The sequence below is a fragment of the Squalius cephalus genome, assembly GCF_949319135.1.
Source record: "Squalius cephalus genome assembly, chromosome: 3".
Taxonomy (NCBI): Eukaryota; Metazoa; Chordata; class Actinopteri; order Cypriniformes; family Leuciscidae; genus Squalius; species Squalius cephalus.
The window spans coordinates 26,451,534-26,469,370 of record NC_137124.1 but is presented as its reverse complement, the minus strand read 5'-3'; the positions used below and the strand labels follow the sequence as shown (position 1 = coordinate 26,469,370).

The window sequence follows — 17,837 nt, the reverse complement described above, 5'->3', positions numbered from 1 at the left end:
TTTGTGCCGAGAGTTCTTTAAAGTCGAGATGAAATGGAAATAGATACATATCTTTTCTTCAGTATTGTGATGTATAGCCAAGTAAACAGATTATTGTTCAAGACAAAAATGTAGAGTGGGTCTTGGTTCTTTCCATCAGTTGTTGATGATTGGATAGAGGAAGATTTGAGTGCAAGCTTGCCATTTGTTTGTAAGAAAGGGGCAAGTTTTAAGAAGATTAAATTATTGGAAAATTTGCATACGTCACTGTGGCAAGCAGGGCGGGGCCGAGAGCCGGTGGTGCGAGTGATAATGAGCCCCGGAAGCATAAAAGGAGGAGTGACAAAAGTGCAAGACGAGAGAGGACCAGGCCTGGATATTTATGTTGGTGTTTTTATTATGTTTATATGCCGCAGTAGTGCGTGAGGGGCAACCGTTTTACTTGTTTGTTGAGTTTATTTTATGATTAGAGTTACGTTAATAGTTTGCCAGTTCCCACCTCATTTTTCCTTAAACTTTAAACATTGTTACAGTCACCAAACAGAAGTTTGTTATTTTATCAGAAGATCGACTTGATTTTTATTAAACATAACAAGGTCAAAAAAAGAAAGAAAACGTATGCATTGATGAGTTTATCACAATATGACCAATAACATGCATTTAGAAAACAGACGAATGGGTGAATATTCATTTCTTGTCAACTGTCTTGTAAACAGTTTTGACATAACACAGTAAATTGTAAGCTGTATGTGATTCACTAAAAAGAACCGGAATCGGTTGCACTGCACTGGTTGCACTGAATACTTTTATTTCATTACAAAAGACTGATTCATAAGAGCCATTCATTTGGCAATCAGACTGCACTGGTTGCATCCTATAGCTGTGTCCCAATTCAGGGGCTGCATCCTTTGAAGGCCGCGTCCTTCGAAGTGCTCGGCCGACGCGGCCTACGGAGGACGCACAGAGACTCGTTTAAAGGGGAAAGTATAGCCGACTGCGTCATCGCGTCATCATGCGTCACATGCATCACACACATGACCAGAGTCGGCCAATAGTGAGCCTACGTGGTGACGTACAACCCAGACGCGCTGCGCTGTTACACTACATTAATTCATTCAAGGCCCACACAGACGAAAATTAACAGTTGAATAAAGTTGTTATTTTTGTTGTTTTTTTGCGCGCGAAAATTATTCTTGTCGTTTGATAAACTTGTGGCCACTGTAGTCACTTGGACTATTTTCACAATGTCTTTACTAACTTTTCTGGGCCGGCAAGTTTCAATCCCATTGAAGCCTATGGAGGAACGAGCCAGCTCTCAGATTTCATCAAAAATATCTTAATTTGTGTTCCGAAGATGAACGAAAGCCTTACGGGGTTGGAACAACATGAGGGTGAGTGATTACTGACAGAATCTTCATTTTTGGGTGAACTATCCCTTTAAGGGAATATCAGATATTTATTTCTTAGTTTGCAACCCTATAAATGGCATATATCCTTACTCTGTGTTAACACATCCTCACTCTTATTCTCATAACTTCAGCCCCATGACCGTCAGCCATAATCAAACAGGACCATGGGGCACTATCAGTCCTGTGATAAAAGCATGGCTAGCAGAGTGAGGCATGCCTCAAGGACAAGATGCCCTGTTTTTGTTTTCGCCCTCGTTATTGCATTCCCCTGGACATTTTTCCTTTATACCTTTTTCCTCCTAATTTCTTTTAAATATAATTCTCTGAGGAAATGTCAGCATAAGTACATTGTTATTTCATTCCTAGGCACAAAAAACAAACACATATACACACACTTTTACATTACATAGAGAAACACGCTCAAACTCACCATTCTTTGTTGCTGACAGTGCTGCTTTTGTTAACCTGAGCATGAAGTTTCTCGTTTTCCTGAATGACCTCCTCTGCACGTGCTCTGAGACTCTGTAGTTCGTTCTGTCAGGAAAAAAACATAGGCTACATTTATATTGCCATGGAAAAAAAACTCCACAAACTGCTAAACTACTTTAAGTAAGCTTATTGGTATGCATGAACGTCCTCTGGTGCATTTGTAAATGTATACACCTCACCCAGAGATCATCTGAAACTTCAGCACAGCTGCACAATGCAACAACAAAAAAAAGCAAAAAACTCTGTTCTCACCAAACCGATGCTTAGCAAGCTCTCAAAACAACAGCTTGACACAAGAATGAAGAATTCCAGGAAAATCTAGGACATTTTGCATGTGAATTTGTCTTTGACTTCAAACATACTTAAATATAACTATGAGTGTGATTAATCAACCCTTGACTACTGAGAGAAAAAAATAGTAAAAATCAGTATCTGTCCCTTTAAAACATAAAACGTGACTCTAACTGGAAAGATCTTTAAATTCAAGGCAGGTAAGTGTGGTGGGAGTGTTGGGTGCACTGCAAGTGTGTTAGAAAGAGAGAGAGAGAGACATAGATCAAGTGAAAATAAGAAACGTGTGTGTGTGTGTGTGAGAGAGAGAGAGAGAGAGAGAGAGAGAGAGAGAGAGAGAGAGAGAGAGAGAGAGAGAGAGAGAGAGAGAGAGAGACAAAAGTCACAGATCAAAGCAAGCATAATTATTCCATTGTTATTTAATACACACTTTAGATTATCTTTTTTTTTTAAATTATTGCATGCAAAAACCAAAATATGTAATAAGAGTATTTAACTGAATTTAACTGAATTTAAATTTCCCCTTATAACACAGACACACACACAAACTCACCTCACAGGACTTGAGGAGTTTGTCTTTGGCATTCAGATGGTCCTCATAAGCCAGAAGCAGAGGTGATAAATATTTCATATCCAGCTAAAGGCAATATAGAGTACAACCACAGCATTAAACAAAATAAAACATGCCTTTCTGCATTTCTCTTCATAACAACAAAAAGCTTTGAAATATTCTGACAAGAGTTCGCCATCACCATCTTTGGTTAATAATACACATAAGCACATAGTGAGAAATAAGTGTGTTCACGTCAATTAATGAAATGCCCTTAGAAAAAACCTGGGAATGTATCATCTTAGGATAAGTAACCAGTCAGAAACATTAGGAAGAGACAGTATGCAAATGTGAGACTATATGAAAAACACACAATAAAAACTAAATAATACAATAAGTTTACGCACCAGCCAAGGAGGTGCAGGTCCTTTCACTGGCAGGCATTTAAGCTGAGCATTCTGGGGAATTCAAGAAAAGAAATGCATTTGAGCCTATACATTATCTCACTTCCTTTATTCCTACAGATATTGTGATGTGAAAAAAGAACAAAAAATTAATGTAATTACACTGAAACATAATTACAGACCAGTGGCAGTTCTTAGGCAGACAGCTGTAGAATAAAAAAAAGAATGAGACAGACTTATGGGCCTTTTACGCAGAATGCGTTTTTGCTTTTAAAAACTCCAAACACAGAACAGTGCAATGGGGGAAAAAAACGTATAGACACACGGTTTAAAATTCGCACTTTCTGATATTTTTAGTACACCGCATCATGAGTGGGACCCTGCAAAAGCCACAAGACACAAGCGCAACGGTCAAACAGGATAATCTGCCGCATATTTACATGGTAAAATATGTAAAGAGTGCAGTGGAACACAGGATGGGATAGAAGTCTGACAACAGTGTGGAGCATGTTTTAGTGGGTTTGTGGATAATGTGCTTTAAAGCAATGAGAGATGAGCCTCTTTTGGACGTTGATGCAAGAGGGCAATTCTGAACTCACAAGTGACATGAGCCAATGGCCCCCTTAAGACAGAAAGACAGACACACAGCTCAGAGCTGATGTAGCTCAGAGGTTGCTTTAGGACAAGCTGCCATTGTGAGTTTAAGAGACATATTTTGTGAGCATGACATGGCCTGCAACCTTCTCTTCTTCCAAAAGACACACTTTTGTTTTTATATTATGACTTTGACTGATGACAACTGACATATATTATTTTTACAGTTTAAGGGTGGGTTGTACCAATAAGGATTAAGCTTAAATCTAGATTAAATTAAAGTTTATCTAATAATTCTGTTGCACTAAACTTTAAACTTGTTTAAAAATAAGCAGGTTTACATTTAAACCATCCTTTTGATCCTGGATTTAATTTATATTTAAGATAGATTAAATTTAATCCTGTTGCTAAATAACTTTAAACTCGGATTTAAATCTCAATTAGGGATTAACTTTAAATTTACAGGTTAGGAGGTTTAAATAAAATTAAGTGCACCTACAAATAAAAGATGTGGCTGATTAAACAAAGATAGAAACAGTGGGTGTGTCATCAGGTCTCAGAGAGGTGTTTATTACAAATAAAAATGAAGATTAAAGCACAGAGTGTGAGGGTTGTGGCGGCCTGGAATCGTTGTTACGGCGCTGTCAAGAACAGAGATAGTCACTCACGAATCATGCTAGTTGTTTTTTCTTATCTCGATTGTTTTGTCATATATTATGCTGCCATATTACTCCATTAATTGTTACTATAAATATATTTCTAGGTTTATGAAATCTGCACACACTTCCGCCATTTTCCTTTTTAATTGCCTACTTGATCAGTAACGGTCTCTCTACGTAGCAGTTTATTTCCTTTAACGGCAAGAGCTACTTATGTCAGAGAGGGAGAGTTTCTGGTGTTCAAAGGAGGAAATGGAATATTAAAATTGTTGCGGTTTAATTAGAATGGCAAACCACATCATTTATTGTAAATGGAGGTTTCAATCACAGGTTACAATTCTAATCCCTAATTTGTTAATCTGTGTTTAAAATGAAGTGGTGAAAAACAACTCGATTTAAAATAAAACCCGGACATCACACAGGTGGTGAAGCGATAACGATTATTGCTGTAAATAACAAACATGGCATCTGATAACTACTTCGCTATTTTTGTTCTCCGTTGTTTTCCTTTATTTCCAGATGTTAGATTTAATAGAATGGGTTCCCTCTTACGTCACAGTTCTCCCAGAGTACGAGAACACATTCACACATTTGCACTCTTCAGAAATGGCACTTCACTATTCTTTTCACAAACTAAAATATGTAGAATGAAATATTGAATGACAGATTGTACTGGATATTAGCTTGCCTGTTTGCTCAAGGGCATGATTTATTTAAGTCACACTAACGAGAAACTATGTTTCTAACTACAAGCCGTGTGCTGCAGTTTCAACCACACAACTTTGCAATGCTGTTTGCAAATGTTTGTTAGAATTAAGACTTCGGGAAACACTGAATCATTTAACTTTGTTGGTAATAATGGAATGATGATTTTGGCAACCACACCACTGGATAGTTTTTATCCCATGACAGTATATTACATTACATTTTACTGGTCAGATCTCTCGCGCCATAACACCAACCAGATGTAGGAGTGTTGAAGAAACCTGTCTGTTTTTGCAATTCCACTTTAAATTAATATGTTTAGTATTATAAAAGAGAATTTATTTGTAGCATTTTTACATGTTAAATAAAATGTACATGTTAACATGCCCTTATGAAGCAGTTTTCCTCATTACATAGCTCCAGTGTTGTTTTCATGGAATGGATTTAATTGAGGTTTGAACAGACTATGTATGTGGCTTTCAGAAGAAAAAAAAAGTGTTTTACTTAGAATGAGATATTTTTAAAAGGCTGCCTGTGGGTTCGCAATCACAATGCTTGGTTGGATAATTTCCTAAATCTATAATTGTGTGTTCTATAATTGTGTGAATAATGAGTGGAGCAGTGGGCTAGATTCTGTGCTCATAAGTGCTGATACATACTGTTACAAAAGCCACATGCATAAACCACATCCACATTTCATCTGCGAACAAAGACATCAACAAGAATCAGCCTATACTACATTTTGTTAAAATTAATTATAGGTCATTAAATTCATTAGAGGGGAAAATCATTCTTTAGAAAGTTTTTTTTTAAAAGCTACTTAATCTAAAAATGATTTTATTTGCGAGGTGCTGTGTGATACTGTGTGTAATGTACTTTTTAACTCTAATTAGAGTAAAAGTACCACTGCTGACAGTCCCCAGTCTTAATGACTCAAATCACATTGCAGCAATGTTGCCAGCCACTGTCCTAATCACTCCAGCAGCCCTCCCGTACACGCTTCCTGCTGCCCGCTAGCGCAACTGAGCGTTCAGACAAATTCAGTGTTACACTGATCCACTGAAGGCTAGAAAGGGAAGCAATCAACAGTACTGTAAAAAGCAGAGGCTGGTGGACAGAGTTAGAGGGACACAGAGAGCCTAGTTTCTTCTTTAACTAAAGCCCATGTGGCATTTCCTTAAGTTTCAACCCTGCTGAGATGGAAGGAGGGGCAGCGGGAGAGAAAGAGCAGAAAAGAGAGAGATCCAGGCTACTGACCTGAAACTAAAGTGACAGAGTATATTTAGCCTGCCGATTGTCTCCTTTCTCCCCATTCACTCACTTCTGCCCAACCACACACCAGTGCTCTAATTAAAATCAGGGTTTTTTTTAGAGTCGAGGACAGTCAAATGTTCAATCTCGCTAAATGAACATAATCGGTGTGATAATTTTTTTATATTCAAACTATTAACTGAAACCTTTTAAGATGTGAAAAAGGGTGTTGAAATATTTAAGAAAGATCTTATTTCTATAGTCAGCAGATCTCTAATTCATTGCAGTTAGGGACTATTTGCCCTAAGATCATCTTTAAATGAGTAGCATGTCAGGCATCCGAGTACTGTACAGATGAATGAAAAGCAGATTAATGTATTATACTGAAGTATCTGGGCAGCCAGGAGAGTCATTCTCTCAGTGAACCAGCGAGCCAGACAGACACAAGGTTCAGACAGCCCTCATCAATATAAAATAAACTCAATCTCTCCCTTCCCCTCCTTAATATAATGACACCAGCGGCAAAGAGGTCACGATGCTCTCTTGCTGTCAAACTCTTCTGAGGCTTGTTAAAGAAGCTCAGTTATGCAATTCCTCTGAGTGCTTTCCAATTATTATTCAATGCATAAAGGCTCATTAAAACGTATAACTCAGCTGTTAAGTTACAGGGCTCTTTTCAAAATCATAGCTCCTTCTTGCAAATCCCTGCAAGAAGGAATCCCCTGTTTAAACGTAAAACGTTAAATAAACGTAATTTCTACGTAATTTGTAGCTGTGGATATTTTCTCAACTGCCCACTATCTCAGAGGTGCTAGAATGCATTCAGAAGGCTAAAACAAGCTGCACACCAGGGTAAAGCACAAACAATCTCTGTTTCAATGTGCGCACACATATCTGATCTCAACCTCTCGCTGGTAGTGCTCCTTTGAAATTATAATACCCCACAAACTATCATCTCTGCATTAAACAGGAAGAAGGAGATGAAAGGAAAAGCTGCATATCATTACTGTGGCGTTAGCTAATCACACCCTGCAAGACTAAAAGAAGACAGTGTCAGATAAACTACTGAAATTCTGAGAGCTCTTTATTCATCATTCTTTTACAAGGAAAAATGAACTACAGTTTCCAGCACCGCTCCAAAATCAGTCAATGTAGATTTGTAGCAATTAACTTTTTGAACTTAACAGTTATCACACAGCACTTATCTCTCGCATCAAAATAGAGGATCAGGCAAGCGAGACTGCAGATAAAATGTCCTGTACATGAACTCAAACATATCATTCCAGAATTATAATTAAGGGTTGTGTGGCATTTTTCTACCCATATTATGTGAAAGTAGTGCACATTCTTTTGCAAGCACTTAAAAGTGCATTAGTAGCTTTCTGCTTTTTTCTCCTCTAGTAACTGAGAACTCACGCAAAATGGCAAAATATCAAGTTTCCATATGCTGTTACATATACATTAATATGTATGACCAGATGAATGAGAAGGTTGATAGTTGAGGGGAGGGATTATTCACAGTTACTTTTTGAAAAGTATAACACTTTTACATACAATTTCCTAAGCTATTAAAATCACTATCATGTAGTTTTAAGTTTGAGCCTATAGACATGTCTCTGAAAGTGGTGTACAGTGAGCTATTTTACCTCGTCCTTGTTGAGTGGTCGGAATCTAGACTGGTATCTGCTGAGCTCCACGTTGAGACGGTGAACCGTCATCTTCAGCCCATCATTCTCATCCACCAGCTCCTGAGCCTGCTGCCTCAGACTCAGCAACTCAGAGCTTTCACCTACACGCACACACACAATTGCACATAGTTAGATCAGAGCTGATTTATGCATAATCACACACTAAAAAAGCAAAACAACTCAGGCAAGAACTCCCACTCAGATATGTACACATTATGGGTATTTCTTCAACTATGGACACTTTGGGTCCTCTGGAAATGTAGGTACATGCATCATGGGAGAATTCTTTCAATCTTTTTTACCTGAACAGGTATGAACAAGTGTCATTTCCACCACATCTCAAATAACCATTTATTTCATGTTGGAAATTATATTTTAATATTTATATTTCCTTGCCTTAAGGCTAATTTCATTAGCTACAATTTTAGGTATCCTAAAACCACAATAATATTTTACTTTTTTTTTCTTCATATTTTCACAATATGTTCACAAATGATATTTCTGTTGATTTTAAAGGGGTCATGAACTGAGAATTAAAATATTATAATAATATATATATATATATTATATATATTATATATAAATTCTTAATCTTTTGACAGTTAAGAGTTTGTTCAACTATAAAAATACCCAGCAAATTTCAAAACTCAAACCTTCCTTGTTATTCCAAAAACTGCTTTTATTGAAACCAAGGCTAGAAAACGACAGGATCTCAAAAGTGGAGACTTATGACGTCACAGGGCAGCGAAAGACCGCATTTGCAGAAGAATATCAACGCCTACGTCTACATCATCGCATCATTGGCCCCGCAGTCCCCGCCCACTGAAGCGTTAGTGAATAGTGACATGAGAATGAGAAAAGATTGACACAGGATCAATACCATTACCTTCCAAACGACCCTAATGCTAGGATAGTGGGGTTCCCTTTCAGTCGCTCACGTTCGACGTAATTGGGATCGCCTTGAGAGACCAATCTACTTCGAGAGTATTAAAACGAGCCAATGCATATTGGCATAAGATAATTGTATCAGCTGCTCTGCTTGCAGCGCGAGCATATAACGAGCACCAGGTGTTAAACTTCAAAAGAAGAAAACAAGTCTGCTTCTTCAGGAGAACGCCTCTTCAAGCTGGTGTTGGTGTTACAGCGCTGGCCGCGATCTCACAGAGAGCCTGCAAAACAGCTGTTTTCACAGCTCAGAATGTTGCGCCTTCAATGAGAATGTGAGTGCTCACATCAGGCTTGCACTTTCGTCCTGTTTGTGTAGCCGCGGTCATCCCTGGGTGCTTCAGCACCAGAGAGAGCAGTTTTTCCTGAAAGAGCATACACGGTTTGACACTGCGTCTTTTTCAAGACGTCATTCAAACCGTGTATTTCTGGATGCGGTCGTTTCCTATCCGCATGTGACGGCCACGATCACTGTTTCACATGCCTGGGCTTAAGTGTGCTGAAACTGTGTTTGTGGGTGGCTTATGTTCTCTCTGAGAGCATAACCACGTCAGCACGTTGTTCATCTTGCCTTTCTCATTAAGGTTTAAGTGATCAGCGTGTCGTGTGCCGTCGAGCTGCCGGCTGACAGCGCGGGTTGTCACGGCAACCCAGCGCACGTCGTTCGGCACTCTAGATGCGCGGTCGAGACTCAAGTGCCTTAACGAGGTGGAGTCCCCTCGTTTATGCACCGATCTAGTTCCACAATGTGCTCCCTGAGTCACTGGTGGCTCAGTCTGTTTGTCACCAAGGATGTCAGTCCCCTGCGAAAAAACAAACAAAAAAAAACTCCGCCACAGCCAGCTCTACTGTGACGTTGAGCTTCGCAGGAAGACGGCACCACCTGAGACGGGTCAGTCAGCTGCTCTTCCCTGGAGGAGGGCCGGGAAGAGAACTTTTGTTGAATCATACTGTTCCGCCACTGGTGTCTCAGCCAGCAGTACCACATTCTCAGCAAAAGCAGCATCTCTATCTCTGGGTCCCAAGAGAGTGAGGTTGGCGGTGTGCGACACTATGCCTTGCCACCCTCTGCCCCCTCTTGCTTCGCCAGCGGTAGCCTGATGGGCTCGAGGCCGAACCTATGCCGTCTCACTCATCCCCTGCCGATTGGTGGAGTCAGGTTAGTGTTGCACACTCAGACCCCACTTCGGGCCGCTATGCCGTCCGAGTCGGGTCCCTGCATTCCGCCATGCTGCCCCACCTCGGGTACGTCTGTCGTGCCGTTGGTCCCGCTTGTACGGTGTCTGGGAGCCTGGCTAGCGCTTCCCAGCCCGTCTCGCTGGCTCATCCGTACCATCAGACTTGGCTATGCGATTCAGTTCGCCCCGCGTCCCCCGACCTTCACCGGGCAGAGATTGCAGTCCTATTGTCGAAGGACGCAATCGAGCCGGTCCCTCCAGCCGATATGAAGACCGGCTTCTACAGCCCATACTTCATTGTACCCAAGAAAAGCAGTGGGTTATGACCTATCTTGGACCTGCGTGTCCTGAACTGGTCCCTTCACAGGCTACCATTCAATATGCTTACGCAGAAACACATTTTCAAATGCATCTGTCCCCAAGATTGGTTTGCAGCGATCGACCTGAAGGACGCGTACTTTCATGTCTCGATTCTCCCTCGACACAGACCGTTTCTTCGCTTTGCGTTCGAGGGACGGGCATATCAGTACAAAGTCTTACCCTTCGGGCTGGCCCTGTCGTCCCGCGTCTTCACGAAAGTCGCGGAGGCGGCCATTGCTCCCATGTGCGAGCGTGGTGTTCGCATTCTCAACTACCTAGATGACTGGCTCATTCTGGCCCAGTCAGTTGGAGCAGTTGTGCGAACACAGGGACATGGTGCTCAGTCACCTCAGCCACCTAGGGCTTCGGGTCAACTGGGAAAAGAGCAAACTCACCCCCGGGCAGAGGATCTCTTTTCTCGGTTTGGAGTTGGACTCGATCAACATGACAGCGCGCCTCACCGAGGCCCGTGTCCAGTCAGACGCAGAACAACGGCACCACTGAAACTTTTTCAGAGGCTCCTGGGGCATATGGCATCTGCAGCCGCGGTAACGCCGGGCGGATTGCTTCATATGAGGCCGCTGCAACACTGGCTCCAAGATCGAGTCCCAAGATGGGCGTGGCAGAGCGGCTCGTGCCGGGTCCAAGTGACCCCGCACTGTCGCCAAACTCTCAGCTTGTGGTCAGACCCTTCGTTCCTGCGGGCAGGTGTTCCCCTAGAAAAAGTGTCCAGGCATCCTGTGGTCTCCACGGATGCCTCTGCCACCAGCTGGGGGGCCACGTACAACGGGCATGCAGCTTCAGGTCTGTGGACGGGGCCTCAACTGCATTGGCACATCGACTGCCTTGAGTTGTTAGCAGTATATCTTGCGCTGAGCTGCTTCAAAACGCCGCTACTAGGCAAGCATGTACTGGTCCGTACGAACAGCACTGCGACCGTTGTGTACATCAACCGCCAAGGTGGTCTACGCTCCCGCCGCATGTCACAACTCGCCTGCCATCTCCTCCTCTGGAGTCAGAAGCATCTGTGCTCGCTTCGTGCCGTTTTCATTCCGGGCCTGCTCAACCTTGCAGCCGACGAGCTCTCACGGCAGCAGGTGCTACCGGGAGAATGGCGACTCCATCCCCAGGTGGTCCAGCTGATTTTCAGGCGCTTCGGGACCGCACAGGTAGATCTGTTGCCGCCCCAGACATGTCTCACTGCCAGTTGTTCTATTCCATGACCGAGGGGACCCTCGGCATGGATGCTCTGGCACACAGCTGGCCCCAGGGCCTACGCAGGTATGCGTTTCCCCCAGTGAGCCTTCTTGCACAGACCTTGTGCAAAGTCAGGGAGGACGAGGAGCAGGTCTTGCTAGTTGCGCTGTATTGGCCCAACCGGACCTGGTTCCCAGAACTAGTGCTCCTTGCGACAGCCCCTCCCTGGCCCATTCCTCTGAGAGAGGACATGCTCTCTCAGAGACGGGGCACCCTAGGGGTGGGCGATATCTCGATATTTACGATATATCGAGATATTTTTTAAACTCGATATGGATTTTGACATATCGTATATATCGATATATTGTTTAATTTAATTCTGATTTCGCCAATTTGCTTGTTTGCCTTCTCTGTGCTGTGCTCGCGCTCGCCCCCGCCCTCCTCGCTTTTGTTCCCCCTCCCCTCGCGTGTTGTCTCATTCAACCAAGTCCCCCGAGTCCGGTCAGAAACATCAATCTTTCCCCGCCCAGCGAGTGCTTGAAGTGCGTCAGAAACAGCGCGCGCGCGATCAGTTGTTGTTGGTAATTTTTTGTGTAGCGTCGCCTCTCGCCGCATTGCTTTTGTTTGAGGGCGCACTCACACTTAAAATGCTCCCCTGTAGAAACGGGCCTGGCAGCTCGCGCAAGGTCTAGACACGGTGAAAGTTTCCTGATTGTGACGGATGGCCGAATTTACATGACACATAAATTAGCATTAGCCTCTACCTATTCTGCTATATACAGTGTCAAAAAGAAGAGAAGAGGATAAAGGTGGATAAAGACAGAGGTAAAGTGATGTAATGAATGAACAGTTTATCTAATTGCATAGTAGTAAGATACTGTAATTTAATGGCAGTTATTTTACCTACTTTATGCTAGCAGTTGTTCTGAGTTCCCCAGAGGCCCCAGACAGTGTGATTTTGTAACAATCATGTCAATTTTTAGATGCATTTTTATCACTTTTTTTTTTAAATTAATGTTTTACTCTACAGTTGTGCAGTTTTGGGGGGATATATGGCTTTTTTTTTTTTATTTGCCAAAATTAGTAATGATATTTCTATACAGGTTTATTAAAAATAGTGCAATATGTATTATTTCTTCCTTTATTTTACAGTTAAATTATTATTTTTGTATACAGGGATTTTTTTTTTTTAAATGTCGCTGAAGCACTTTGTTCCTACATGAACTGCCTACCTATTTGCACTTCAATAAAAAAAGACTTTGTGGTATTTGGCATATTTGTTTTTGCAGTAGTTTTTGGGGGGTTATTTTTCCTGTAAAGATATCGAGATATATATCGTATATCGAGATATAGCAAAATATATCGAGATATATTTTTTGCTCCATATCGCCCAGCCCTAGGGCACCCTATGGCACCCACGTCCAGACCTCTGGAAACTCCATGTCTGGTCCCTGGACGGGACGCGGAGGTTCTAGGTGACCTACCCCCCGCGGTAGCTGACACCATCACTTCCGCTAGAGCCCCTCTACGAGGCGCCTCTATGCGTTTAAGTGGAACCTGTTCGTTGACTGGTGTTCTTCTCACGGGGAGAACCCCCGATCTTGCTCAATCAGAGTGGGTGGGGTATAACGGAACAGCAGTTGAACTCCCTCTACGCAGGTCTTCCGGCCCAGCCAGTTGGGGGTCTGAGAGTCTTGCGTAGGGCGCTGGATGTGGCAGCAACCGTGGCGTTTTCCATGGGATCCCAATTACGACGTACGTAGCGACTGAAAGGGAACGCTTCGGTTACTAATGTAACCCTCGTTCCCTGAAGGAGGAAACGGGAGACGTAATGTCCCGTCGCCACGGTTGCTGACCATCGCTGTTTGGCCGGACACGTCTCGGGTTCTCAGCGTAAAACAATATGCGATGCACCTGCTGCTCGTTACATGCTCGCACTGCAAGCAGAGCAGCTGATGCAATTATCACATGCCAATATGCACTGGCTCGTTTTAATACTCTCGAAGTAGATTGGTCTCTCAAGGCAATCCCAATTATGCCGTCACGTCGACGTTATGTCTCCCGTTCCCTCCTTCAGGGAACAAGGGTTACATTAGTAACCGAGACGTTTCCCTTTTTTCAACAATGTGAATGTCTCAGCAGTGCATTATTTGCTTGTATTCGGTGCATTTCACTGTGGATTATTTGGTAATTTTTGGCGCAGGCTTTGCAAACAGACTTTTACGATATGGATCTGCCAGCAACGCCACAAACATGTAAGTTAAGTAATCATGTTTATTCTAATGCCTGATCTGTGATCAGTGATTTCTGATGTACAATTATTCAAGTTCAGACAGATAATCTCTCAAAATTGTTCAGTACTATTTATGCATCAGAAAATCAAGCCACTGATTAAACGATCAACTTCACATCGTTTCTCTTAGTAGGATGAAAATAATCTTATTTAAACTGTGATTAAATTACATACAGAAAGCGATCAAAGGAGCTCCCTTTCCAATCGCCCAAGCTGTCAATCACACAGCTTGAGTTTATCTGGACACTTGCCAAAACTCGCTATGAAATAATGACGCTGTTACACTGCACAATGAAGCAATTACTGTATTTACATTGTGTTTGTCAATCACAGCAGTGGGCGTTTACACTGAAGTCTCACAGCAGACACGCCCCTTCAAACAGAGCGTTCAAATCAGGCTTGGAAAAATGCCTTTTATTTCTAAATTATGACATTCTTTATGTAAAAATCATACTAACATTATAAGGGCACCCCAGGAAACATTATAAAATAATCAAATAATCCAGTTCATGACCCCTTTAATTTGTTTTGTTTTCTGCATACATCACATGTCTCATAAATCATCTCTTCACTGTAGTCTCCTTGGTAACCAGGTAGACTATCTTTTGTAAAAAATTTACAAGGGGATAAATTGTTGGTTGTGACGGGAATGATGCCACAGCTGAGGGACAGTTATGTGAACAATGATGGAAATCATTTTTACACAATAAACATTCAAATGGTTTTGTTTATTTCACTACTTTTACAAATATAACAGAAAAAACAAACCCAAGGATTCAATTTGAAAACCTTCAAATGGCTCTATCATATTTTTACAATAAACATAAATGGGTTGCACTCACATATAGCGGCAAAGAAGACCTTCCTAGGAATGTCATATTAATAATTAATTATTTTACAATTAATTTTTAATAATTAATTATAACTGAGTTATTAATAATTAAAGTCCCCCTGTAGTCAATCATTTTATCCTTTAAAACTTATCTTTGATCACCAAAATTACATATTTAAGCATTTTTTTCAGGGAAAACGTATACGCGGAACCATGAATATGCTAATCAGCCCCGCCTCCACTCACTCACGCCAGCTCAGAGATCCGCTCGGCCAACTTACTGAGGTAAGCGCTGCACAATAGTATCGCTCAACCCCTGAGACATAAAACTCTTGAAGTTTCAAGGGATAGTTCACCCACAAATGAAAATGTGCTATTAATTTACTTACCCTCAGGACATCAAAGATGTAGGTGTCTTTTTTTTCTTCATTAGAACAGTTAAGAAGATTTTTAGCTAAAACTGTGGTCCTTGGTGATTCATGTAATGCAAGTCAACCGCTATGTCCCTTTGAATGAGAGTCAAAAAAACATATACAGGCAAAACCAAATTAATATCCATGGCTCCTGACGATACATTGAGGTCTTATGAAGCGGTCTATGCAAGAACCTGAACATTATTCACAACATTATTACCAATAATCCACAGCCATTGGCTGTAATCCATTCAGTTTCTTGCATAGACCTATCATTTCACTTCATAAGACCTTAATGAATCGTCAGGAGCCATGGATATTAATTTTGTTTTGTCTGTATATGTTTTTTTGACTCTCAAAGGCACGTAGCGGTTGACTTGCATTATATGAATCACCAAGGACCAAAGTTTCAGCTAAAAATTGCATTTCTACTGAAGAAAAAAAGGACAACTACATCTTGGATGGCCTGAGGGTGAGGTGAGCAAATAAAAAGCAAATTTTCATTTTTGGGTGAACTAACCCTTTAAGAAACACCCATACACTACATTCAGTTGCCACTTTAATAGGTACACCTGTACACCTGCTGTTTAATGCAAATAACTAATAAGCCAATCATCACATAAAGACATTGTCAAAAGAGTTTCAGTGTTTGTTCAAACCCAACAGCACAGGGAAGAAATGAGATCTACAGTGAGTGATTTTGACCTTTGAATGATTGTCTGTCTGATGGGGTGACTTGAGTATTTCAGAATCTGCTGACCTCATACACAACAGTTTCTAGACACTATTTTACAAAAGAAATTGTGTGAAGAAAATATGCCTGAATGTGCAGCTGACAAATCTGTAGTAAGTATGTAATGCTATCATGTCAGTGTGGACCATGAAAAAGTAAGGCTGTTTTGGGAGTCCTTTCTAGAACTAGAATGTTGTACCTTATAAAGGGGCCACTGAATATGAAAAGAGCAAAAGTCAAAACACAACCAACTTACCTTCATTAAAAATGGCTTGTTTAAGGTTCTTTACAGCTCATTTTACAGCTCACAAAATGTACAATTTGAAACGTTGATTGAAATACCATGAAGTAGGCATATGTTGAAAATTAGACCCAATTTGCATTTGCATTGTAGAATCACAGTAGGTTACTAAAAGGGATAGTTCAGCCAAAAATTTCAATTCTGTCATCGTTTAATTATCCCCATGCTACTCCAAAACTTGCATGTTTGAGAATGTTTGAAGACCTGGATAATTTTTGAAGACTGTGCAAGTCACTCTTACTGTACAATGAATGGGGGCTGGAACTTTCAAGCCTCGAAAAGAACACAAAATCACTGTATGAATTTCATAAAAGAATCATTAAAATGGTCCATAAGATCTGAGATCATACAAAAACCCACAACATTAATGTTTTGTCCCGCTCCTGTCCGCAAAAGCCCGCAGGTTAAAGTACAAATAGATTTTTTTCACCCTACACATGCCAGCATAAATGTTCCCGATGCATCATCTGTTACTTTCTGTCTGCGTCGGGTCCCGCAAGGATCTAGTCCCAGTCTTCATTCACTTTAATACATTATACTGAAATGTTGCCAGAATATTCTTAAAAAATGTCACCTCTTGTTCCACAGAAGAGAGAAGGTAACATAGATTTGGAGCAACAAGAGGGTAAGTAAATGATGACAGAATTATCATTTTTTGGAGAACTATCCCTTTAATGATGGATAGGCCACAGTGAGCGCAGTGGGATGTGTAGCAGCACCTGTGGAGTTTCCTCTCTCTGTGTGAGAGTGGCAGAGCTCCTGCTGGAGATGCTCTATGTGCCGACTCTGTTGTAAACATCTCTTCTCCCGTGTCTCCTTCTCCTGAGCCAGAATTTGAGTCTGCTCCCTCAGCTCCTTTACAAGCGCTTGCTGCACCTCTAGCGTACTGCGCAACACTTCACTGGCCTCTGCACCACACAGCCACACACGCCACACAGGGCAGGGCAAAACACGGCAAATCCACACACAGAATAGAAACCACAGAACAGAAATGCAAATATATTACATAAGAATATGACAGACAAAACTCAAAGTATAAAAACAAAACGGAAAACAAGACACAGCAATACAATGCAACACACCACAATATAACACACCAACAACAACAGCACAAAATGCAAAGACAGGACAGAGGGAAGATTGACAGGAGGACGGACATAAAAAATTAAACGTGACAGAAGAAAAAGCAATGTGAAGAAGAATGAGAAGAATTCTCTCTAATATGGACTATAGCCTATTAATTCCACTTGATGTGCAAACAGAACAACATGTTTATTATGACCATCTGTTTAATCCTAATACACATTTATGAGTCTGGCGCTCTATAGTCTGTTGAGAATACTCAGTACATTCATTCCATTAAAGTCCAACTGAAATCAAAATTGACCCTATTTACTTTGTTAGCGCATATTATTAGTCTTGTGGTGAAAAATTAATCCGTGCAAGTTAATACACAGAAAAAAATTGTTTGCCGTCGTAATCTTTAATCAAAGTCTGAAAAGTTACTTCCGGTCTGGAATGGCTGATGATGTAGTTTTGACGGCTTGGGTTGGGAAACGCTTAACC

General features: G+C 41.3%; 1 protein-coding gene across 1 annotated transcript in view; it reads right to left on the bottom strand.

Annotated features, from left to right (window-relative positions):
* Positions 1-17,837, bottom strand: part of cep89 (centrosomal protein 89) — a 108,436-nt gene that overhangs the window by 80,857 nt on the left and 9,742 nt on the right. The window contains exons 9-13 of the mRNA XM_079865813.1: positions 16,991-17,179; positions 7,978-8,120; positions 3,126-3,176; positions 2,722-2,805; positions 1,819-1,922 (exon numbers count right to left, since the gene is read on the bottom strand). Coding sequence (XP_079721939.1) covers positions 1,819-1,922; positions 2,722-2,805; positions 3,126-3,176; positions 7,978-8,120; positions 16,991-17,179 — 571 coding nt within the window. The remainder of the gene's footprint in view (positions 1-1,818; positions 1,923-2,721; positions 2,806-3,125; positions 3,177-7,977; positions 8,121-16,990; positions 17,180-17,837) is intronic.